The following is a 26,084-nucleotide window of genomic DNA, read 5'->3' as shown; positions in this document are numbered from 1 at the left end:
TTTAAATGTTTAAAGTTTATTTAAACATTTTTTTCTGGGGAAAAAAAAGCTAACCACTGGGAGGTTATTACTTCATTTGCGAAACTATAATTAATACGGCTGGAGAAATCTCTTGTTTGTATATCATTACAGCACCACTGTGAGTTCTTCAAGCTTAGTGAATTTTAAAATGAAGAAACACTCATTGCAAACTAGGTTCTTAGGATCCTTGATCTTTTCTGGCTAAACCATCATTTTATCATGTACATATCTTCTGAAGTAAACCTTGTGAAAACCACAAACAAGATTTAATTATGCACAGTGTAAGACAGCTTTCAACAAAATATTCTTTAAGTATCATTTTATTTTTTATTTATTTTTTTATTATTTATTTTTGATAGTCATACAGAGAGAGAGAGAGAGGCAGAGACACAGGCAGAGGGAGAAGCAGGCTCCATGCACCGGGAGCCTGACGTGGGATTCGATCCCGGGTCTCCAGGATCGCGCCCTGGGCCAAAGGCAGGCGCCAAACCGCTGCGCCACCCAGGGATCCCAAGTATCATTTTAATAAAAGTGAACAGACTTTAAAAATTATTGATCCTCTTAATTTCCTCAAGTATATAATAAAACAGAATCATGGTTAAGTAGCATATATTTAGAAAGGATTTTATAAATATATATATTCTTTACATTCTATATTAAGGAAAACCACGTAGTGTCTTTATGGTGTCTCTTAAGTCTTTCAATATCATCATCTTCCCTTTGGTTAACCACTGTATTCTTTATTCCCACATTGCCAAGAGCCTACTGCTGAAAGAAAGAAAAGAAAGAGAGAGAGAAAGAGAGAAAGAGAAAGAGAGAAAGAGAGAGAGAGAGAGAAAGAGAGAAAGAAAGAGAGAAAAGAAGAAAGAAAGAAAGAAAGAAAGAAAGAAAGAAAGAAAGAAAGAAAGAAAAAAAGAATGAATCTTGACCTTTTTACTATTCACTTTATTTCCAGAGTAATGTTATCCTATTATTGGATACCACTGGCCAAGCACTTCGACGTCTCATCCTCCCTTCAGAAGAGGTTCCGTCTAAGAAACCTTCCTGGTGGAGTAAAGAGGACACGGTAAAGAACACTCAACTTGTCCAGAAATTTCCAAGGATTTCTGGAGCTTTCTACCTGAAAGATGTGTGCATGCCCATCCCTCTCAGTACCTATTGTTTATAACTGCACTGCACAAGAAAATTCTCATTGTGCATCTGTAGATGTTAATGTAATACAAATAGACATAGATACACATATCATTAAGTTACCAGTAACTTATTTTTTTGTAGACCTCATACTCACATGAAGACTTGTCAGGACTGAACTATAATAATAGATCATCATGAACTTTTTGAGCATGATATTCATGACAGGTTCCTGAGCATACAGTCACTGAACTATTTTCAAGTTGTATGTTTATGTCTTGGCTTTATGTAATAAACTGATGAATATGACACCTGATTGCACCTACTAAATAAATAAACATTTGAATATATTAACTAAATTAAACTAGTAAATAAGTTCTAGGCCAACCCAAGAGAATTTATTCTGAATTTATTAAAAAAAAAGTAATAGATATAAAATAAGTCTGACTTCTTGCCCTATGCAAGAGCATACTTAAGTCTTAAAAGACCATGAAAAAAAAACACCCAAATATCTTAAATACCATAAATATATTCAAATCTACAAAAACTATATTTCTTATGTGTTTATATCATGGTATAAATTCCACAGTTAACCACAAGATAGTAGGTTTATTTCTAATCAGTATTTGGGATTATTTTTTAAATTTTTATCCTAAAGATGTTTTAGTACATAGTTGAAATAAATTTTGAAATATACTTTGATCTACATTATGATAACAATCTGAAGTAAATAAAGAGGTAGCTTCTCAGAGAATTACATGTTTTACATGTCAAAGAACTTTATTTAAGAAAAAACAGCTGAAGAGACATGACTGCATCTCACACATTTAATGTGAATATTTTGTTTTGTCTTTAGGAAACTTATAAAATGTGTAAAGAATTTTCGCACAAAAACTGGCTAGTATTCTACAAAGAAAATGGGTGAGCTCTTTGTTATAGAAGATTTAACCTGGGATCCTTGTTTTGTCCATTCTGTTTCCTCATTTAATTATACTTGCTTATTATAAAACCAATGTAACAAATTGCAAATGTTTTATTGTAAAAGTAACTCCTCCCGCATTGTAGAGTATTTAAAAACAGACGTAAAAATGACAGTGCTTGGGACACTTGGGTGGCTCGTTGGTTAAGCTTCCAACTCTTGATTTCAGATCAGGTCATGACCTCTGGGTCGTGAGATTGAGCCCTATGTCCGGCTCTGTGCCTGCATAAGATTCTCTGTCTCCCTCTCCCTCTGCCTCCCCTCCCCCATTATCTCAATTAACATTTTTCTTTGTTATTATTTAGTTTTGATCTTCTTAGGGTTGCATGATAGATCATGAAATGACGATGCCATTGTTACTCATCCATTATCCTCACCATTTCCTTTCAGATAGTTTTCTTCTCCTCTTTCAGGAACAACCTGACTGTGCTGGATGTTCTAGAAGGTCGAACTCACACCATCTCACTTCCCATCAACCTCAAGACAGTTTTTCTTGTAGCAGAGGACAAGTGGCTTCTGGTGGAGGACAAAACAAATCAGTGGGTAGATCTACATAGCATCTCATGGAGTGTACCATAGCTCAACCATGTGTATGCAGTTATCCAGCATCCTTACTCTTCTGTCTTCCAATGTCCGGCTTTTAACAATTTCTGAATTTGGCATCTCTGCAGATGAAAATTAAAGGAAAGGGAAGGGAAAAATGGAAATAAATTAAATATCACTTCACAGAGTAATTATAAAGTGTTTCAGAGAATGATGTTGAAGTTAACAGTAAAAACATAATGACTTTTATGTATGATCCATATTTCCTTGGATTTTTCCCATTACTACATTGAAAATTCATGGTATTCTTGCCCAACTAGAGATATTTCAAAATAGATATTTGATTTATCCTCTCTTCGGAGGACCACGGTGTCTGTCCTAGAGCTGTTGCCTTTTTGGAGCTTCACAAAATTCACCCCCTAGAAGTTTCTTCTTCATTTTGTCTTGGTTGCTCTTATATAGTTACATTCATGTTTGTGTTGCTTCCCTCCCACTGGATGCTGTAGTTCTTCATGAAAGGGAATTATATATGCACGTGGCATGAAAAAGGGTGCACAGTAAATTTTCTGTCCCCCTCCCTCCTGCATTACCTTGACTGGCTAAATACAGACTCTCTCTCTGCCCCTTGGGTGACAAGCAGAAATATATTGCTGCAAAAGATTTCTGGCTATTCATACATCCCTATTTTAGAAACCTTAAAAATAGATAGATGGGGAATTATAGCAGTTAGGGCCTCTGTCCCTCATCTGGTCACAAATAAGAGGCCAGGTTGCCACTTGACCTACTGGCTAATCAAACAGTCCTATCAATAGCAGGTTCCATGATAACGCAGGTGTGTCGCATTAGGGTTGCTTTTTTTTTTTTTCAGCCCTTCCTCTTACAGGATTCTAGTTCATATTTATTACTGCATTGTTATTATGCAATGCTCCCCATATACCACGTTGAGAAGTTGTTAGTTCAGAGTGTAACTCTGAAACTGCAAATCATACTCAAAATATAAAAACAAGGCTTTGGCGGGGGGTTGGGGTAGAATTCTGATTTTTCATAGCCTGGACTCACAATTATCAAAAAGGAAAAACTTTTCATTTAGGTGTTTTGTTCGTTTACAGGAAATATCTTTTAACTAAGCCTGCACATATTGAATCTGAGGATAGTGGGGTTTGCCAGTTGTACATGTTGAAAGAAGAACCACCTAGCTCAGGATTTGGAGTTATACAAGGTAAATTGTGTGTTCTTTGTGTTTATGGCCATACGGTTCATGCTTACAGTCTTCTAGCATCATTTAAGAACAATAACATCCACAAATGTTAAATTTATGCCAAGAGAGAAACTTAGTAGCTACATTAGAACTAGTAAATAAGAATGTACTATCTTTTAAGTTCTTTGAATTTTTTTAACTGAGAAAGCAGAATTTTAATATACATTTAGTTTCTAAATGTATAAATGTATATTATACATTTAGATATACATTCATACATTCTAAATGTATAAATAATATACATTCTAAGTGTATATTAAATGTAATTCTAAATGTATACTAAATGTAATTATATATTACCCTTTTAGGGTTGCATCTTTTCTCTTTCTACACAGGACCTCAGATTTTCTACTTAATTCATCACAGTTTTGAGGGGTGAATAGTACTTATGAAAAAAACCTAAAACATACCATTACCAGCACTGGATTGGGTCAGTTTCACATCTTTCCTGCGGGTGCTATTAATAATATATATTGCTAATGAAATTTCAAATTCAGTAAATACTTGTATTCATTTAGAGAAGATGCCTTGATTGTAAAAACTGAATTTTCTCAAACAAAAGGCCGTGAATATAATTTAAAGTGTTTTCTCTTTTTTTAACTGGTGCTTTTCTGTTCAAGTTAGCGAGAATGAAATCTTGGGGCATATGGTATCTAATGTTTCTCTGACACTTCAGAAACAGATCTCAGCATACCTCATAAAATTTCAAGTGATCAGCTATCATCAGAAAATCTAAGTTCAGCTGTGGGACAGAAAATTGCCTCTCCTAACCGAATTCTCTCAGATAAGAATAGTTATGCTACAGTTGTTATCGGCTTCCCAGATCTTATGGTAAGCACCATTTTTTTTCAATTATTGAATAAATATTTCTTCTCCTCAGTCTAGCCTGTAATCTATAAGGCTATCATAGGGCTAATTAAAAATGTAACAATATTCTGGTAAACATTTCAGATCAAGTCTATATTCCAAATCAGTCATTAGAAAATGCATTCAACCTATTGAACTTCTCTTGCTTCTTTAAAATTAACATTTGGAGGGTAATGCAGTTATGTGATTTAGTCATGGGATACCAGTCTTCTTTATACATGGGAGTCCATGTGACACGGTTAAATGTTTAACCTACTGACTATAATTTTACATTATGTTGTCTTAATGTGTGCTTATGTAATCTGTCAAGAGGAGCATTTGAGACTGACAAAATAATATGTCTTCTAGAATTTGTTAGTTATATTTGTTGGGGGGGGTCTCATCACTGTGGATTACATTTTTTCAACACTCTTGAACATCAATTCACTTTCCATTGAGTTTTGCTCTGATTTCTCATATCTTTGCAGCATCCAGATTATGGTGATAGTCTCAACTTAATTTGCTCTTAAGTGGTCTCTTCTGCTGTTATGTACCATTATCTGTAAAGAAGAGGCTATTTGTAATTGACTTCAGATGAAACTAGTCACCATCTTCCCCTGATGAAAACGGGGGAAAATGAAATATAAAGGTTATTTAAGTCCAAGATGCCATCTAATGACCTTAGATGTAGCTCCGTGTATTTTGATTTAACATTTAATTTTCATGATTACCTTTGTAGCTTTTGTTTTTGAATAGAATCATTTAAGGATAAAGATATGGGCTGTGCCTGATGGTACACCAATCTCAAATAATCTCAGATTTTTAATGTAATTAATGAATGGTGACTACTTCAGGATATAAGGTATCTGAAATCCAAAACCCAGTGGATAATATGTGGCTTAGGATTTTGCCATATGTCTTCCTAATTATTAAGTAAAAAGCGTTCGCTATGGTATTATATAACTGAAAATGAAACACATTGTTGTAATACAGTATCTACATAGCCTTGACTGAATGAGAGTTGTGTTTAATATGCTTTCTCAATGATTGCTGCCCTCAGTAGGGAAAAACTAGAGCTATGTTTCTGAAGGTGTATTCATTTAAAATATTGATCTTCTGATTGAAGAAATTAGTATAGAAATATAATGTTACTGTAAAAAAACGGTTAAAAAGTATTTGGCACTGAGTATAAGACACCTTGTATTAACCCTGTAGAAATGCTTTATAGCCTATAGGACTAGTGTTAAATTAAAAGTCCTACCCCCCTACTCAGTATGGTAAGCAACACATAGGAGATGTTAGTGAATATTTGTTAAATAAAAGACTACGGTCAGTTAGGCAGCCTTTCAGCATTTTATGATAACAATCATATTTTTTAGGTCCTAATACAAAAATCAGGCACTGCACTATTCTAAATCCTTTCATACATGACAATTAATTTTTAAAACAATTTTATAAGGTTTTAAAGATGAAGAAACAGGGATCCCTGGGTGGCGCAACGGTTTGGCGCCTGCCTTTGGCCCAGGTCGCGATCCTGGAGACCCGGGATCGAATCCCACATCAGGCTCCCGGTGCATGGAGCCTGCTTCTTCCTCAGCCTGTGTTTCTGCCTCTCTCTCTCTCTCTCTCTCTCTGTGACTATCGTAAATAAATTTTAAAAAAAAATTAAAAAAAAAATAAATAAATAAATAAAAATAAAGATGAAGAAACAGAGAAGGTATATCCTCTAGGCCACAAAAAAAAAATATGAGTAAAGGAGCTGGTATTTGAGGTCAAGTGTGACTGACCCTCAAACCTGTATCCTTTCTCCTGTACCACAGTGCCTTTCTGCTTTTATGTGAATCTCTTTTGACTCTTCATAAATCTATCAATAAAGGGATATGTCACCTATTAATTTTTTATAGCATTATCAGAAGCACCTAAATTATTATAAACATAGTATCACTTCCTTACCTAATGCCAAGTAGCCATAAAAACCTATAGCAGATATCATTCTCAATAGCAAAACATTAAAAGCATTCCTTTTAATATCAAGAATAAGACAAGGATACTCACCATCACCACTTACATTAAATGCTCTACTGAGTATCTCAGATATGATCAAAATTTTTGATAAATTAAATTTCTTCAAAATTGGCAGCTTCGGCTCTATAGAAGACACTAAGAGAATCAAAAGGTACTGCTGGGAAAAAATATTGGCAGATCACATTTCCCACAATGGACTTGTATCTAGAACCTACAAAGTTTTCTTAAAACTCAAAGGCAAGAAAACAAATCATCCAATATAGAAAATGGGCAAACAGTAGCTCAGTGTGAAGCATCAGAGGTCAGAGTCTGAGCAGATGAGCCCATTCCAAGATGGGGGAGGGTGTAACCACCAGTGATGGGAATCAACTCCAGGCAGGATGCAGACAGTGCCCATGAAGAGGTAGAAGTAGCCTGGTGTAGGATTTAGAAGCCCCAGTAAGGGAGGAGGCATCCATTCATGAGTGTTGCCCAATGTGGGCTCTCAGAACCAAGCAGAGTAAGGAAGGCATTTGCCCAGGAGGGAGGGTTCGTAATGGGATGGGATATAAGTCACATTCAGTGGAATTGAGCAAGAAAAGTAAATCTATTAAAGATAATGAAGTCTAGTTTCTCACTGTTGGAGAAGGGAGTAACAGATAGAGAAAGGGAGAACTCCAGAATTGGATCCATTTGCATGAACTCCTGGTTTTCAATATATTGGGGGTAAATGTGGGAAAAAGGCACATAATTTGCTTTAAGAGGCTAAGAGATTAAGTACATGAAAAGATGTTCAATAACACTAGTTATTTGGGAAATGCAAATTAAAATCATGATGAGATACTACTATATGCCTGTTAGAACGGCTAAAATTAAAAAATACTGACAAATCCAGCTCATACATTTTTATGGAAGAGCAAGGATAAACAATAATCAAGATGTGAAGAAGAACCAAGTAGAAGCAGAGGTATTTGCCCTACTAAGTTTCAAGGCTTATTATGAAGCTTCAGTAACTAAGACAATGGTATGGGTGTAGGGATAGAAAAATAAATGAGTGGAGTAAGTACCCAGCAACAGATGGATGCATATTCAGAACTGTATTTTATAGTAACAGTGTTGATCAGTACCATTTGGTATTTGATGGTATTTAGACAATATTTCCAATTAGTGGAAAAAGGACAAATAATGAATCTCGCCTCATGCCATTCACAAAAATAAATCTCTAATGGATTAAGGACTTAAATGTGAAAAACAAAACTTTAAAACATTTAGAAAATATATAGGAGAGTATCTATGATTTGGGGGTAGGGAAGGGTAAATACATATATGGCAAAAAATTTAAGTAAAGCAAGGGGGAAAATTAACTCAAAATTCCAGAAGAGTTATAAACATCTAGGGCAGACAGAGAAATATGAATAGTAAGGAACACTCAGGGACTTCAGAATGCTGGCAATGCCAGAGAGTAGGTGTATTAGATATTTCATTTTCAAACTGACTTTATTGTTATACTCCCTCTTTTTAGTTATAATTCATCTAAAGGTAAAAAATATGTTGTATATTTCACATTTGCCTGAAAATTATGATTATTGGTAAGCAGCTATTTTCTATACTAAATTCAAAAATGTTGAGAAATAATCTGATTTTTTATACTTGTGAAATACAAGTATCTGGTGTCTGCTTAAAGGGCTGCATTATACCAGGTGTGGTATACGTAGTTTATAGTACAGTTGGCCCTTGAACAACATGGGGGTTAGGGATGCTGACCCCCTTCACACGGTCAAAACTCCATGAATAACTTTCAACTCCCCAATACTTAACTACTAATAGCCTACAGTTGACTGGAAGCCTTACTGATAACATAAACATTTGATTACATACATTTTGTATGTTACGTACATTTTATATGTACAATAAAGTAAGCTGGAGAAAAGAAAATGTCATTAAGAAAATCATGAGGAAGAGAAAATTCATTTACTATACTGTAAAAAATCCACATATAAGTGGATCCGCACAGTTCAGACTTGTATTGTTCAAGGGTCAACAGTATTTCAGTACTTTTCTTTTTACATGTAGGCTCCACGCCCAGCATGGAGCCCAACATGGGGCTTGATCCCCTGAGATCAAGACCTGAATTGAGATGAAGTGTCAGACGCTTAACTGACCGAGCTCCCCTATATTTCAGCACTTTAATCTTTTTCTTTCAGTCACCCAGTGAAGTCTATTCTTGGAAAAGGCCATCATCCTTGCATAAACCAAGTGTCACTGATACAACATTCTATGGAGGAAAAAAGAAAAGTGAAACTCCAAAACAAAGCAATTGTGTGACTCTTTTAGATACTAACCAGATCGTCAGGATTCTGCCCCCAGGAGAAGTCCCTCTAAAAGATATCTACCCAAAAGGTAAGAAACTTACCAACTCCTAGTTTGCCAAGGTAGTCAAGGTGTAGTTTGCTTTTGGTAGGGATATTTAATTTGTCATTATCATTCTGTATTTATAAATGTAATTTTATCAGGGTCAAGTAGCTAAAAAGACCTACGTGTATGCCCAGAAGGTTTTCACTCAGTTTCTCGCAGTGTGTGGTGGAAGCCACTGCTGTTAAAACTCTTCTTCCAGAGGGATCCCTGGGTAGCTCAGCAGTTTGGCACCTGCCTTCGGCCCAGATCGTGGTCCTGGAGTCCCAGGATCGAGTCCCACGTCGGGCTCCCTGCATGGAGCCTGCTTCTCCCTCTGCCTGTGTCTCTGCCTCTCTCTCTCTCTCTCTCTCTCATGAATAAATAAAATAAAATCTTTAAAAAATAAATAAAATAAATAAAACTCTTCTTCCTTTGCCTTACAGTCTATATGATAACTTTACTTAGAAGCTATTGTCAAAGAGACTTAAAAATCATCAGACCAATAGGGATAGAATATGGGGCCGACTTTTGTCTTGAACTCCCATGATGAAAGGCCAAGGGCTCATGCGAATTACTGCCTTAGCAGTGCTCTCAGAGCTGTCTAATATTTATTACTGCAAAACATATGCCAGTTCCTGTACTGATCACTTTTCCTTGTATACATGTATTTAACCTTCAAATCTCCATTCTGTCGTCGATGAACTCTCTAACTTGTATGCAGGGAAGCTGACAGAGGGAGCTCAGATGGCAGGCCAAGGGTCCCCCCCATCCCAGCCCCAAAGTGGCCACCAGAGCTCAGATCTGCACCAAGTCTTCCAGGTCTATTCTCACTGAACTACACAGGCTTTCATCACAATGGATAATGATGACATTGTTTGATCATTGAGCCACTGATTATTATTTGCATCATAGTCGTAACATACCCTGTGTCTACATTCATTATTATCACTGTGGACTTAATAAATATAATGCTAGATGTATTATAATCTGTTACTGGGTTTGAGAAGTCCTGATTATATGATAATCTTTAGAATTAATTCCTTCCAAAGAAATCATCATTTCCCCAAAATGTTCTTAAGGTTGAAGAGGCAGGTGAATAAAGTAACAGTCTCCATATACTACTATGATAGGTATATTCACAAGATGATCTATAAAAGGAGAAGCTTGTAGTCCAGACTGGTGATTATGAGCTGACCCTTGAAAAGATGAATAGGAGGGAATCTAATGAAGGAATTATTTCAGGAAGAGGGAACCCTGTGTGAAAGGTACAGGGGCATGACAACATTCCAGGAATACAAGAAACTGTACTAGAATTTAGTGCACCCAGGAGTCTACCTTGATACTTCTTCTCCTTCATCCTCTCTATCTAATCCCATCATAAATTACCATGTCCTTTTGATACAACCTCACTGGTATACTACTTGACTAGAGTTCTATTACCAACATCCAAATCACTGCCATCTTGCACTGGAATATTGCAACAGCCTGCTGACGTTTCTTCTTCCCCTCTTTCCTCATCCTACCCATTCCCCACACATCTATGATATTTTAAAGTATGCATTCGTTCTTATTAAGTTTCAGTTTATATGGAGTAAAAGTCATCCTTTTTTGCATATAATTCTGCTAGCTTGGCAAACACATGCAGTTGTGTAACCATCACCATAACTGACAAAGAACAATTCAATCTTCACCAAACCCCCGCTTTGCACTCAGCCTCTCTGCCTCTTCCCTATCCCCTGACCGGGTCTGATTTCTGTCCTTTTCCAGAATGTTCATATAAACAGCATCATAGAGTATATGATCTTTCACTTCTGGCTTCGGTCACCTAATGTCATGTATTTGAGAATCATTTATATTATTGTGTGTGCCACTAGTTCATTTTATCACCAAGTAGTAGTCTGTTGTGTGGATGTGCACACTGTCTATTCATTCACAAGTTGGGGGCTAGTTGGGTCATTTCCTCTTTTGGACAATACTGAATAAGGCTGTTGTGAACACTTGCGCACAAATCTTTAAGTGAGCATAAGTCTTTGCTTCACTTGAGTAAATACGTAGGAGTGGCATTTTTACGTTAAATGAAAGAACCGCCAAACTGTTTTACAAAGTGACAATACGTTTTGCATTCCAGTCAGCAATGAAGGAGAGTTCTGGTTGCACCGCCTCCTTGCCAATACTTGGTACAGTCAGTCTTTCACCATTCTAGGAGGCATGCAGCAGTATCTCATGATGATTTTAATTTGCATTTTCCCCAGTGTCTAATGATGTTGAGCATCTTGTCATTTGTGCCTTCCTTCATGAAATGTCTCAGATTTTTTGCCCTTGAGTTATTTGGGTTTTTTTTTTTTTTAAAGAGTTTTGTGTGTTCTTTATATATTCTGAAGTACAAGTCCACTATCAGATACATTCTTTTCAAACATTTTCTCCCATTTTGATGAAGGGAAAATCTCCCTTCTAGGAATTTTGTAGTTCTGAATTCTACATGTCATGCTCCATTTTGAGATCTTTTTTTTATATGGTGCAAAGTGTGGATTGAGACTCATTGCTTTATATGTGGATATTCACTTGTTTCAGCACCATTTGCTGGAAAATCTGTCCTTTCTCCGTTGAATTTCAGCAGTTGGACCTCTGCTGAATATCAACTGACCACATATGTTTGGGTCTCTTTCTGTATTTTCTATTGTGTTGCATTGATCTCTGTGTCTATGCCTTCACTAGTAGCACACTTGATTACTTTCTAGCTTTGACACTTCTTTATAATGAGTGTCAAAGTCAGATAGTATAGAGCTTCTAATTGTTGGTAGGTATCAGTGGGTAGAAAACTAAGAGGAAATCAAGGATAAGGAAGACTTCTGGCTAAACTGGCCTGGGAGGATTCTTGCTGAATGTGGGCCAGGGTGATGAGACCTTACCTCGAGGATGGTGGAGGATGAGGACACCTGATCACATGTTGAGGGTGGAGGATTCTGGTTAAACTGACTTAGCAAGACTGTTGCTAAAAGTGAGCAGTGCACAGATGAACACAGAAGCCCAAAAGTTGGGGCCTATTTGGAACGAGGATCCAGAAGAGCCTGACTAGAGTTTGGTCCCAGGGGAATGGTCTTTGTCATCATCCATATTGATAGCTCCTTCATTTATTTTCACTGCTGAACACACTACAGTTTATTCATCTGGTCTCTGTTGATGCACACTTAAGTTCTTTCTGATTTTTGCTATTACAGATAATAGGCAATGAATAGCCTCATTCCCTTCTCCTTGTGTACATGCTGAGAGTCCATAGGATATATATCTAAGAGTAGAATTACCAAATTGTTTCCCAAATATTGTTCTGGCAGCATAAAAGAAGTCCTGTGCTCCCAATCCTTATCTACTCTTGTAAGGATCAGACCTTGTATTGTGGTTTCAGTTTCTCTTTCCCTAATTCTTAATAACCTTGAGAATCTTTTTATATGTTGTGATTTACTCTTCTGAGAGTTGCCTGTTAGTGCCTAGAATGGTGTCCAGCACATAGGAAAAATTTCATAAACATGGACTATTAAAAAAAAAAAAACAACCAGAAAACCCTAGGAGAATGATAAAGGGAGATCCCAGGAAGATAGCTATGCACAGACCTTGGAGATCAGCCAGTTCAGATGAGGACACATGAGAAATTTGTAAATATGTAGCTAACAAGCATCAGTTATAAGGAACAAAAATAATAAGTTTGTGAAATTTTAAGAAGCATGTAACAAAACTGTGAGACCATTATAATCCACAAGTTAAGAGAGGAGTAACTGATGTTAAAGTGTTCTTTGTGCCTTATATTGTTCAAGAGGAAAGCAATGATATTAATTACGTTTATGTGTCAATAGAATATATATATTATGTGGAATAGAATATATAATTTCCAAAGTAGTAGAAGAAAGATTATGGCATAAGAAATACCTTTGCTCTGGTTAAGAAGCAATCGTGAGCCAACACTGGAATAAAAAAAATAGTTATTTTTCTTTAAGTAAATAGAATCCAGCCATCTGATTAGTCAGGAACTAATGCATATCAGCCTGTTTATTAAAGAAATCAATAGAAACTATAAAGGCTATTTTCCTGGTGGCTTTCACAAAGATGGTATAACTTTTGCCGACTGCAGACAGGGAGAGATTTACTGTTGTCTTCCAGTTGTTTTTCTTCTAGTTAAATGTTAGCTTTTTTTTTTCTTCTTTTTCTTTTTTCTTAATTACAGACCTCAGCTCTTTAAACACAAAATAACAACTCTGGTTTAGAAGTGATACTCTGTGTTTTGAACTTTGAGTAAATTCAAAGATTTGGCAACTAGCCACATTGTAGGGCTCTTCATATCACTCTTCATCTCTTAACACAGAAGTGCATTAAACTTGGTAGTTAACAGGTGTACATCAAATTACATTCCTAAAAGGAGTGAATTTTTTAATATGATTTCATCCTCCCTCTGAATGTGTTCTCGGTTGTTTTGTCTGACAGCTTTTATACGTCCTCCTAACCTTGGTGTTGTGCATATAAGCTGTCCCCACTGTTCATGGGACCTATGCAGTAAACACGGAGCTGTGACTTGCCTTCCATCATTAGGGAATTCATCCCCACGCATAGCTTATACCTCTCTTTGAAATCCACCTGGACTGTAAATATAATGGAAATTTACTGAGCCTCTGTCCTCTCTATAGTGTTGAAATGTTTAAAATGGATAGACAAGGATTTGGCCAAATTTCGAGGGAAATCTGGCCACGGTGTTCACTTCCTTAATTCAATCACATATTCTGAGCTGATTCATTTTCAAATCAGTAAACGTCAGTTCTGATTATTTTTCAGCTGCTTGCCATTACCACCACCACCACCACCACCATTACCACCACCACCACCACCACCACTCCCTTAATACTGTTCTGAAGTGCTTTATAGCCACAAATTGCCTTTTCTGATACGTGAAAATATTTTTTAGCGCCAGGAGTAAAATTCTTACTTTCTCCTTCTTGAAATAGACACAGCCATTACTGCATTTTTCTCACCCTCTTTATGCCATGGAATTAATTTGCACAGTGAAAGAAAAGATATTTTAAAATAAGTTGGCTTACTTTGCTTTCATGGGCCGTCTGAAAGCACTGGTGGCCTGTAGCTCAGCTTAATACTACTACTTATGAAAAAAAAAAAAAAAAAAAAAGCACCCGTGAGTGACAAGCCAAAATTTAAGTTGGTTAGCTAGGCAGCTCGAGTCATCCCAACCGCTTCAATAACTGGTCATTTTTGGCAAGGAACTTGGGTCTATAAATAATTCAACCCACTTCAGCTGGGTCTTAGCAGCAGGAACTGTCAAAAATGATATATGGTGCAGAACTTTATCCAAGACTGACCTTCTATCTCAGGCAGCATTTCTAATGCAGGCTGTGTGTGACTGATGATAAGCGTGCTTGTTTTATATAAATGGCCATCTAGGGACAGCCAATTCAGCCGGGTGGTCAGGTTACCATAGTAACTGTCTTTTCTTACCCTCCACTAACCCTGGACATTACCTTCCTTTCCTCCTAGCCCTCTGACCCTTGACACTTCCCCCTGCCTGACTCTGCAGTTCATACCTGGCCCCAGGCCTGTGAGTCCCACCCTGGAGTGTTTTCTGAGTCCCCAGAGGACCACAGTGGATTTTGTTTTGTTGTAGTTTTTTGTTTGCTTTTGTTTTTAAAGGAACTTTTCCTCTTTCTACTGTGGGCTCCTCAGATGAGACAGGAATCACATCTCCTTCTTCTCTGTCCTCAGTGCTTTGTTGTATAGTGTCTGGTACAAAGTAAGCCTAACCATGTTTGTTGAATAAATAAGACATATTTTGAGTTTTGAGTTTTTCAGAGGGTCTACTCAAAAACCTTCGGCTACAAACATGAAATAAATATACCAAGTTTCTTATTTTTTGTAAACTATAAGTTGGATAAGTTCAGTGTGCTTATCCTGGATATCTCATTCTAACGTGAAGTTGTAAGGTTCTGTGTAAGGGAGATTTTTTTTTTCAAGAGACATTAATGACCAATCTCTTGTAAAATGAGGCTGTTTTAAAAAGTTGTTGCCCTAGGATCAGCTTAGGTGGGAGCTGTGTGGAATGGTGGACAGAGCAGAGATTTCAAAGCCAGAAAGGCCTGGGTTAGAAAGCCATCTCCGTCACTCTCCAGCTATGTTACCTCAAGCAAGTCACATTATTATTGTACCTCTATTAGCTTCAGCCTCCTCCTCTCTCAAGCAGGAATCATGTGTCTTTGCTGTCAGTATTAAGATCACTACCTATAAAGACTGAGCAGAGTTTCTGGTGGTGTCAGCCAGTGATCATGCGTGATGGTACTCAAGGCTTTGGAAAAGAAGTCAGCAGACCCCTGGAATTGGCTGGAAAGCAATTCCAGAATTGGAGATGGGAGCTCTGGCACCTGTTTGTCATACCCTCTCTTTCCCCAACCCTTTCATAGCTTCCATGATCCAGAGTCCTCATCCCATGGGCTCATCCTCACCTCACCCTCACCTATGTCAGAGGGCCCTTATAATTACAAGTACCATGTGCTGAGCAACTATTAATAAAGTGCTTTTCATTCACTAAATTCATCTAAGCCTCAAAATAATGTGCTCAGATGCTCAGATGCTGTTGTGACCCCATTTTACAAGTGACAAAAGCAGTGAGATAACTCACTTGACCAGCATAAAACACAACTAGGAAATGCCAGAGCCAGGATTGTATACCTGGCCAGTCTGATTACAAAGTGGGCTTGTACCCACTTATATGGGTGCTTCCACCACATTATACTCTCATTATGACTTCCTAAGAAGGAAAAACAATTCGAGTGATGAAATCTTTTCAAATAAACTGTAAGTGCTAAAACATCTCATTTTGGGAAGCTGGCAAAGACAATGAAAAGAACTTAGGTCATTTTCTGACAGTAAAGAATCATGGCCTAATATGCAGGTATTTGACAATCTTTGTGTTTCAAGTGATGAAATCTTTTCAAATAAACTGTAAATGCTAAAATGTCTCATCTTGGGAAGCTAGTAAAGACAATGAAAAGAATTTAGGTAATTTTCTGACAGTAAAGAATCATGGCCTAATATGCCATGATTATGCCTAATATGCCATGGTGTTTGACAATCTTTGTGTTTCCTTGACAAAAACAACCCTAGAGACTAGACTTGGCTCAGGACCTTGTCAGGTGGGTCTCAAAGCTCTGCCCTAGGCCACTGCTAACTTCATTCCACTTTTAGCAACATTCATGCTTTCTTCTGGTCTTATTTTGATACCGTGCAGTAATTTAATACTCAGCTCGTGTCATGACTTGTTTGCAGATGTTACCCCTCCACAAACAGCTGGTTATATAGAAATCACTGACCTTCAATCAAAGAAACTCCGATATATCCCTATTCCCAGGTAATCCACTTTCACCTATGTTCTCAGTTTGTATGTCTGATTAAAAGCAAGTCAAGTCTTACCAAGCGCTCTGAATAAATGTGTGCTTTTGCCTCCTTAAATAGCAAGCTCCTAAAAAAAAAAAATAAAAAAAAAAATAAAAAAAAAAAATAGCAAGCTCCTTTTTTTTTCCCAGTTGCAGTTGGCTTGTATCTTGCTGCTGTTCTGCCTGTTTTACTGCTATTTTTATTTTCCTTTGGGAAAAATGTTCAAACAATATATAGGTGTAAGTCAACCTATGAGGCTTCATTTTTCTATCATTGATCTATTCATTGATGTATCCCAGTGATCAGTTTTTGTGTATCTGAAACAATGTTTTCAGTATTGCAGAAATATTCATCCTTACTATTTTTTTAAAGTTTTTATTCAGATTCCAGTTAATTAACATACAGTGTTCTATTAGTTTCAGGTGTACAATTTAGGGATTCAGTGCTTTAAACAACACCCAGTGCTCATCACAATAAGTGCCCTCCTTAATCCCCATCATCTATTTCACCCATCCCACCACTCACCTCCCTTCTGGTAACCATCAGTTTATTCTCTATAGTTAAGAGTCTGTTCCTTGGTTTCTCTCTCTCTCTTGCTCTCTCTCTCCCTCTTTTTTTTCCCCCTTTGCTTGTTTGTTTTGTTTCTTAAACTCTACATATAAATGGAATCATATGGTATTTGTCTTCTCTAACTTACTTTGCTTAGCATAATACTCTCGAGCTCCATCCACCATACTTAACTTTATATTTTAGTTTTCAGAGATAAATGTGTTCAAAATATCAAAGGAATTTAATTAGCATTTATTTAAAATTGTTTTTTGTTTTTTTAAAGATTTTATTTATTTATTCATGAGAGACACAGAGAGAGAGGCAGAGACACAGGCAGAGGGAGAAGCAGGCTCCATGCAGGGAGCCCAATGTGGGACTCGATCCCAGGACTCCAGGATCACGCCCTGGGCCGAAGGCAGGCACTAAACTACTGAGCCACCCAGGGATCCCCTAAAATTGTTTTTTTTTTTTTTATGTGAAGGGGGTGACTGGGTGATGAGCACTGAGTGGGGCACTGGACAGGATGAACACTGAATGTTATACTGTATGTTGACAAATCGAACTCCAATAAAAAAATATACAAAAAATAAATAAATTTTAAAAAATGAAATTTAAAAAAAGAAATAAAATAAAATAAAATTTTGTGAAGGCTTTACAGTAGCTAAAGGCTTCCAGAGATTTTGTAATGGAGCTCATGACCATTTACTGCTTCTATCACTGTCCAGTGATGGAAGCAAAGTACCCAAACCAGCTAGACTGAGGATACCGAAGGAAAATTATGTGCTTGGTTATACCCTTGAGGATCACAAGTGTCCTCACCAGGAGTCTGTCCCTTTCTGAATGTATCCATGCCTGAACTCCCTCTTTCAGCTGAACCATGCACCTGCGCTCGTCTAGTTGGCCTAGCTCCCTCATTCTTCCATACTTTGCCCACCTCCACCCAGGCCATTGCCTCCTTCTAATCTTTTATTCTGCTTTAGCCTAGTTTGACATCACATCCCCTCCTTACATATACTTCCTGACAGAAGACTGAGACCTCACAACACAGGGGTGAAAACCTCATCTGAAATCTCCCAACAGAGGAGCCTGGAGCATGAAAGAAAGGTCAGCCACACCAAGACCTGTCAGTCACCCACAGCATCATCAGGCCACTTTCCACCTAACTCTTCCAACTCCTAAAAGAAAATAGCCAAACATGACAGTACACAGTAACTCAGAAACACAGTTTCATTTCTTAGGACCCATAATCAGTTTCAATAACTAGGAATAATAAAAGCATAACTCAAAAAGAAAGGTTTACTTATTCCAACATATGTAAGTGTGCCTTCTTAGAGCATCTTAATGTGTCTGTTTAATGGAAAATGGCTTTTAGTCATTTGGGGAAATTACTTATTCCAGATGAATTATGTGCTTATTAAAATATAATATTAGTTTAAGCCACAAAAGCAAAGAACAACTTTTTGTTTTTTACATTAGTCTTTTTTTTCCACTATTTCTCTTAATTTCTCTTTCATTAGCTCTAGTTTTTATTTCATTGTTTTTCTCTTTTAACTTTCTGTGTGAACCATATGTTATACCTGCCATGGAAAAAACATCTGGAAAAACAGCTGTGTATAGAGCCAATGCCAGCTGGTCGCCATGATGCATTCATTTAGAGCCGTACTGTCCACCAGAAATAGAATATAAGTCATGTATGTCATTCTATAGTTCTTATTAGCCACATTTTAAAAAAGGACTTAAAAAAGGAAAAATAAACAGTTGAAATTAACTTTAATAACATTTTATTGACTCAGTGTATTTGAAATGTTATCATTTTATTATGCGTACTCTCTAAAATAAATAAAATATTTTTTAATTTAAAAAAATGTTATCATTTTGACACATGCTCAATATAAAAATTTTAATGAGATATTTTATATTCCTTTTTTCTTCTAAGTCTTTGAAATCAGTATGTATTTTATACTTTTGGAATATCTCAGTTTGGACTTGCCATATTTCAAGTGCCATGTGATTTGGAGTCTGTTCATTATCAGTATATCCTGAATTTCTCTTGAGATTAGCTATTGCCATTTTTGGCATATATGCAATCCAAGAGAACAACCCATCTGGATTTCAGTTTTCCTGCTAGTTGCTTAAATTTAGCATTCTGCTAGATAGCTGGAATTTTCCATCTGATGGCTAACTTCAAATAACATAAAATACAGTAACACCGTATGTAACTACAGGGCCAGAATGAATACATCACTTGTGCTCCCAGTAAAACTTGACTATTTTTCCTCAAATCTTTGTATTGCTTGCATCTGTAAAATGATACTGCCTAGCTCTCATCTGTGAGTGTATGAAAATCTGGGCCTCGCTCTACTATAATTGTATGTATTCTTTAAAGATCTTGCTATTATGTATAAAGGGGAATATACATTTAAAATGAGATGAAGAAGAGATTGTAGAGCTGGGGAGCAAATTGTAGTAAATACGTGATTTTTTTTTAGCACTTTTTTTAGCACTTTTTTGTGACATACTGAAGAAATTGCCCCTATAAATTTCAAGTTTCATGGTATGAAGAGTTAGACGTTTAGCCAGTATATACAGTACGCCACGTCTTACATCTTGAGTGCTTTTGGAATAATTTCAAACATTATTGTTGCATGTAGATAAACATCATTGTTCTGGAATAGCCCTTTACTTCACCATCTGTACCTATTAATTTTTTCCTAAGGCACATATTTTTGAGAGAACCCCATGAGATAAATCCTGTCTTATATCAAATGTTACCTTCTTTGAGTCCTTCTGGAACTGTAAAATAGTTCTGAAACCCTAGGACCCATCCTACTGTTATCATCCTCTTCATATTAACATTTTCTAAAACTTCTGTGTCCCAGAGTAGCTAGCTTTGTCACTCTGTGTGGAATATCTACTAAGGCAGACTGGAAAAAAAGTCAAACTAGTCTTGGTTTATTCTTTAGGATATTATAAGATTTTACCCAACATATAGTGGTTTTGTGGTTTTCCCAGATCTACATTGATGGTTTATTATGTTTTTATTATCTGATCAGACAATCCCTCTAGACCACTTATTTCATATTGAAAATATCAAATGTATTTAGAGAGCTAACACTGGTAATTAGAATTTCTGATCTGTTTGTTTTATATAGTGAGAGCAATACTCAGGAAAAGGAAGTATGCAGTTGACTCTTATAGGCAAAAGCAGCATCCCTAGGAATGAATATATAACAAAGGAAAGATGTACATGTATGAAATATATAATATGAGAAATATACAAATTCCTTGTTATAAATTCCTGTAACTTCCTAAGCTAGAAAATGCAAAATAATAATACAAATGCAGTTAAGGCCCATAAACAAGACATCAGTGTCAGCACTTAGACTGAAACTTAGAGCCCTAAGGAGGAAGTCCAGTGTTGCAGGTGCATGAGATATAAGTTGGTTTAGAGTTCTTTTCTTTCTGACAGTGAATGTTAGTATCATCACGGGTCCGCAAATACAGCAAAGTATAAATAATCAATAGATAACTGTGTATTTTTTTTCTTACAGATGGATTTCTTGGTGTCTTTTAATATGCTTTTAGAATGTGCTATTAGAATTCTTTATAGCATGTTTAATGAACCCAAATTAGGTAAACTAGCTTCATTACTACCAAACAATTGACTACTGTAATTTCGTTATCAGGTCAGAATCTCTCTCGCCGTATACCACATGGCTATCTACTATTTCAGACACAGATGCCCTTCTAGCTGAGTGGGACAAAGGCGGTGTTGTTACTGTTGACATGGGAGGTCATATCAGGCTTTGGGAAACTGGACTTGAACATCTGCAGCGATCGCTCATGGAATGGAGAAACATGATCGGACAAAGTGACAGACAGATGCAGGTACCACTCAAATTGACCTTAAAAGGTGCATACTCAGGTATAAATTTAGTTCCAGGTGCTACAATTGTGGAAACTTCTTGCCCCCAAACTTAAATATTGTTGCTTAAATAGCTAAAACAATTTCTCATAATAGAAAAAGACAAATCTATCCCTCTAGATAGTGAAAAAGTTAAAACGTTTACTTTTTTTTTCTTTTTTTTTTTTTTGGCCAGTGCTTAAATATGCAGGCCCCTCACATCACAACATGAGAACACAATCAACTTTTGTTGTTTAACCTCCAGCATTAATCGGTTTCCAGCACTGCCTTCACATCTGTTCTTTTACTACCATCATCTTCAGCATCTCTCTACATGCTACCAAGGAAGCAGAAATACTGATATAAAATGCAGCCCATTACCCTAAGGCCAAAGCCTATAGACTAGATAAGATAAGCAAATAAGGCATCCAGTAGAGGTGTGTCTTTACCAACTTCCGTATAGGTCCCGATAATACAAACTTAGTGGTAGTGAGAAGTAGACCCAACCATGCGCTGGAAAGAAATGTGGAAGCAGGGCACCAAGGTGAGAGGAAAACTCCAGAAATGACTCAGCCACCAGCTAATCTGGTTGCTGTCTAGAACTCACGGGAACAACAGGAAAGCTGTGTGCCCATAAGTACTGAAGCATATCATAAAAGGATTTATTTGTTATTGATTTATGTTAATCTTCAGAAGAAAATGTGGCTGTGTACATTTCATTTTTATACAGCAAGGTAGGAAAGAAAAGTAGGTTCCTGCCAGCTGTGCTGCTCTGTAAAGAGCCAAGTAGCAAGACAAAAAATTTCTACCAACTATTCCATTGATACCTGATTGATAATTACTATTTTACATGGTTACTTTTGTGATTTCCCTTAGGGGAGAAATGTATAGATTTATGAATGAGTAATACATATTTCTCTTAGATTCTTAAAAGCTTATAGGAACATTTTGAGGATCGTAAACCAACGTAGGCAAGCAACCTCAACTTCTTTTGAAAGGGTATGAATATATTAATTTAATTAAGCTAAAACAAATGTATTGCTCAAAAATAAACATGTCATTAAGTCCAGTGAATCTATCAAAGCAACAGACTGAATGTTGGTCACTATCCATAACAGTAATTAGAAAATTAATTAACCATGGTTTTGATTCTCTTATTATTCTAAACATTAGTTTCTGCTTCCTTTGAATTAAGTGATTCTTTTCATTACAGTGATTGAAGCCAAATAGTAAAAATTATTGTACTTCTTATATTTCATTTCAATTTCTCATGTGTCATAGAGATGAAAGGTCATATTTTTCCTATGGTCAAGATTGTGGCCTAAATTAACTTTCTTCCACAACAGAACTTTAAGAAGGAATTTTACTCATGATTTTCATAACTGGTTTTGACTGCTCCAAAAGTTAACCCCTGTTTGTGTTTTAGCCATATTCTTTTCTCTTCCCAGTGACTTCTCCGACTCTTGTTCACCTTCCTGTTCTCAGCTCCTAGTGTAAGGATTGATCCACAGTAGGCAATTAATATGCTTGTGTTTGCTCACACTCACATATACTAAATTACATTGGCCATTGAACCCATTCGATAAAAAAAATGGAATTGTTCTTTTAAACTGTCACAGATTATTCATTTGTTTTTATGTAACCGAATCAATATTTATTGAGTGAATATCCATAGTTATGAAGTTAGAAATGTATTATCTAACATCTCAAAAGTAATCAAAATATTTGGCTACAGTATGCATGGCAACATCTGATCCTTCCCAGACCAAACATCTTCCAGGAAATATATAACTTTATGTCTCCAGTTGAAAGTTCAGTTGTAATAGAAACAAGACTTATTTAGAAATAAAGTTCTACAGTTGAGAATTGGATATTAGTTTCATTTGGAAAATTAGAACAGATGTTATCCTACCTTCTCCCTTCATCCTGATGTTCCTTAATCCATCTTGGTTGATAGTGAAATTTGTATTTATGTTCATACTCAAACCAAGAAACAGACTGTGAGCATGCATCTTTATTGTCTAAACAGACAGGATTCATTGCCCAAAAGGTCTGCCATTGCTTTAGCTCTTGGTCACACCTCTCCTCTCTGCTTGATAAATAATGAGATGGTATATTTAATTGTTTTTACTTAGACCAGCTCATGTTATTATTTACAAGTAGTTTACACAACCAAATCTAAATAGGAATCATTATGGAGCAACAGTAATAACAAGCAAAAATGTGTCTTTTTTACACTCCCCATAAGGTGCAATCCTTCAATCTATTCCTCCTTTATGGGCCCTTTATTCAGCATATGTCTACTCCTGGTTTTGGAGCTGGAAAAACGCCTTTCTTAGAAATATTGAGAAAAGAGTATGTTCTCAGTACCATCCTTATCACTGGCTGAATGCCAGTCGCTTTCCCTGTTCCTGGCAGAGTAACCCGATCTCCATCTAGTGGCGAAATGGACTTATTTTACATCAAGAAATTTAAAAGGCTTGCTTTGCACTTCAGTAGTTGAAAGGCAGCCCCAGGCCTGCTGGCATGGGAGGTTTACACACGCCTGTCTTGTGTGGTTCCTCTTGGTCACGAGGTGCTCCTTTCGGGCAGCAGTGAAGGCTGAGCAAACTACCGGTCATGCCATGCCTTACTTATTGACCCACTTTTTTCCCTGACTCTTCTGCGTGGTAGCAAAAGAACTGTTCATACTTAGATAAACTATGTCAGTTACATGCTTTAACACTATCTTTTATATCTTGCTACATTTCAGCCTTCTAGAGTTATCAGTTCAGAAGCCATTGTTGCTCGAATTTTTGGTTTTGCCTAATCAATTCACTGATAGTTTTCTTTTAGGAGCACAGTTTCCAAGAAGAATATTTATTGAGCTCTGCATACAAAATGTGCTCATTAATCTTACATGCTTTGATAGGAACATGTGTTTTTCTTACAGCAAACAGCTATAACAACAAACTCATAGTGTCAGTGTAACTCGGTAGTTCTAAAAGCCCATGATTAAGAATTTATATTTATGGGGCACCTGGGTGGCTGTTAGGTAAGCTTCTGCCTTCGGCTCAGGTCATGATCCCAGGGTCCTGGGATGGAGCCCCACTTTGGACTCCCTGCTCAGTGGAGAATCTGCTTCTCCCTCTCCCTCTATCCCTCCTCCTGCTCTCATGCTCTCTCTCTCAAAATCTTTTTTTAAAAAAAGAATTCATATTTATTACCTTTAGACTCCATATTTTTAGAAGCATGTGTTAATTATAAGTAAAAATTTTTCTGACTGTGCTTCATTGTGTTCTTTATAAAGCATATTTTTCATATTTTTATTTAGTTACATTTGGATTCATCCCAAGAAGACTATTTAAGCTACACCCCAGTTTTCTTCAGAAATCAAATCATCTTCTCTAAAAAGCTCCCGATGATTATTCTTGTGGGAGTACAAAAGCTAAAAGATAATAGCTTTCAAATGTTATTGTCTAATTAAAATAAACTAATTAGAAAGTAAACCCTCTGTGTATTACTGGTGGAATCTCTTTGAAGCCTTCGAATAGTACTTATTTACCTATATACTTTTTAAATGGTTAGAATCTTTGAAACACATCATGGGACTGGCACTTACTCATTCTTACAGTGAAGATAGTGCCTAGTACACAGTAGATGCACAGTAGAGGCATAAAACAAATACATAGAAAAGATAACTAATTTATATTAACCACCACTAATCCTTTTCCCCCTTTTAAAGAAGATATTCTAGGATTATGAGTCAAGGTAGATTGCTGTACTTTAGTAAATAATCCTGGCCTTCTCTTTAACTACTAGCTCAACAGGGTTTTGGTTTTTGGTTTTTGGTTTTTTTTTTTAAGATCTCAGTAAGATGGAAAGTCCTGCTTCCAGTTTTAGAAAGCACTAGATCATTTCATTGGACCTCTATTAGTACATTTAGTTTTACAGTATACAGACTGTTCTCTCCACATGCTCTAAGGGGGTTTGCAATTCTTTTTCTTTTTAAGGAGGATAGTTCATAGCTTACTCTTGTACTTCATTCTTCACCTTGGCTGGGAACTCTAAAAATACTTAACAGCCTAATTCAGTGGGTCATTATTATAAAACAATCCATACTCTGTAGGATTATCCTCTGTACATGTATCTTTGGAAATCTTCCTTGGCCTGAAACAGTAGTGCTTTTTAAAAAAATGTATAATTTCCCACATATCTCCTAGCAATATGTCAATAGAGCTCATTTTCAGCAAGATGGTCTAGCCATTTGCCTATGTTAACATTTGAGCAATGCCTCTAATGATTTTCCCATGTTTATTCCTGTTAAGAAACTCCCATCCATAGAAATTCATTTTGAATCTAGATTTTGAATAAGACTTCCAGATTTGAATAAAGTTTCTAATGAAAATGCAAGATGGCTGGGGGAGTAGAACACCCAGTGATGTGCTGATAGACCAGCTCTTTGGGGAGGTGAGGGTGGAGCCGTTTATAACATTTGCCAGTTTCCATAGTGTAAATACTCCCTCCGTAGCTGCTTTCAAGCTGCCAAAAGTTAACAATTTACTTGCTAAATGTCTAAGTATTTAGCAGCCATCTCTCACAAAAGTGGTACAGTCAAGCTCCAGGATACCACTGGCTTGATTAAACCTTTAACTCTCTAAGGAGAATTATCACAGTTACCTAACTGCAAGGTCTTCCAGAAATCAGACAATAAAAATGTGAGTGAGAGAGAAAGAAAGCAGAAAAAAGAAAGAAGTACTAAGAACACAGGTGAGATGGTATCATGTTATCCCTAGGAAATGTTGACACATGTAGTTGTTCCATTTATAGATTGACAATGCTCTTTTGAACCAGGAATTCAGTCTGAGCAGAGAATTGGAATGAAGTCTGCACTCAAGTAGGATGACACTCATGGGTTCATGAGTACAAGCCTCCTTTCTTATAAACGCCATTTCTGAAGGAAATTACCAGTTAATTTTTACATTCCTCCAGAAGCAGTGCCTCCATTAGATCACAACTTTGTCAGTAATTGCTAAATATAACTAACATTAAGT

General features: G+C 36.6%; 1 protein-coding gene across 1 annotated transcript in view; it reads left to right on the top strand.

The window, feature by feature from the left end:
* The window catches only part of VWA8 (von Willebrand factor A domain containing 8), a 342,545-nt gene that overhangs the window by 230,295 nt on the left and 86,166 nt on the right, over positions 1–26,084 (top strand). Inside the window, exons 30-37 of the mRNA XM_041731061.1 lie at positions 977–1,087; positions 2,009–2,073; positions 2,545–2,670; positions 3,784–3,893; positions 4,609–4,763; positions 8,987–9,182; positions 16,491–16,572; positions 20,834–21,035. Coding sequence (XP_041586995.1) covers positions 977–1,087; positions 2,009–2,073; positions 2,545–2,670; positions 3,784–3,893; positions 4,609–4,763; positions 8,987–9,182; positions 16,491–16,572; positions 20,834–21,035 — 1,047 coding nt within the window. The remainder of the gene's footprint in view (positions 1–976; positions 1,088–2,008; positions 2,074–2,544; positions 2,671–3,783; positions 3,894–4,608; positions 4,764–8,986; positions 9,183–16,490; positions 16,573–20,833; positions 21,036–26,084) is intronic.

Source organism: Vulpes lagopus, chromosome 16, assembly GCF_018345385.1.
Source record: "Vulpes lagopus strain Blue_001 chromosome 16, ASM1834538v1, whole genome shotgun sequence".
Lineage (NCBI taxonomy): Eukaryota > Metazoa > Chordata > Mammalia > Carnivora > Canidae > Vulpes > Vulpes lagopus.
This window is presented reverse-complemented; position numbering and strand designations above follow the sequence as displayed.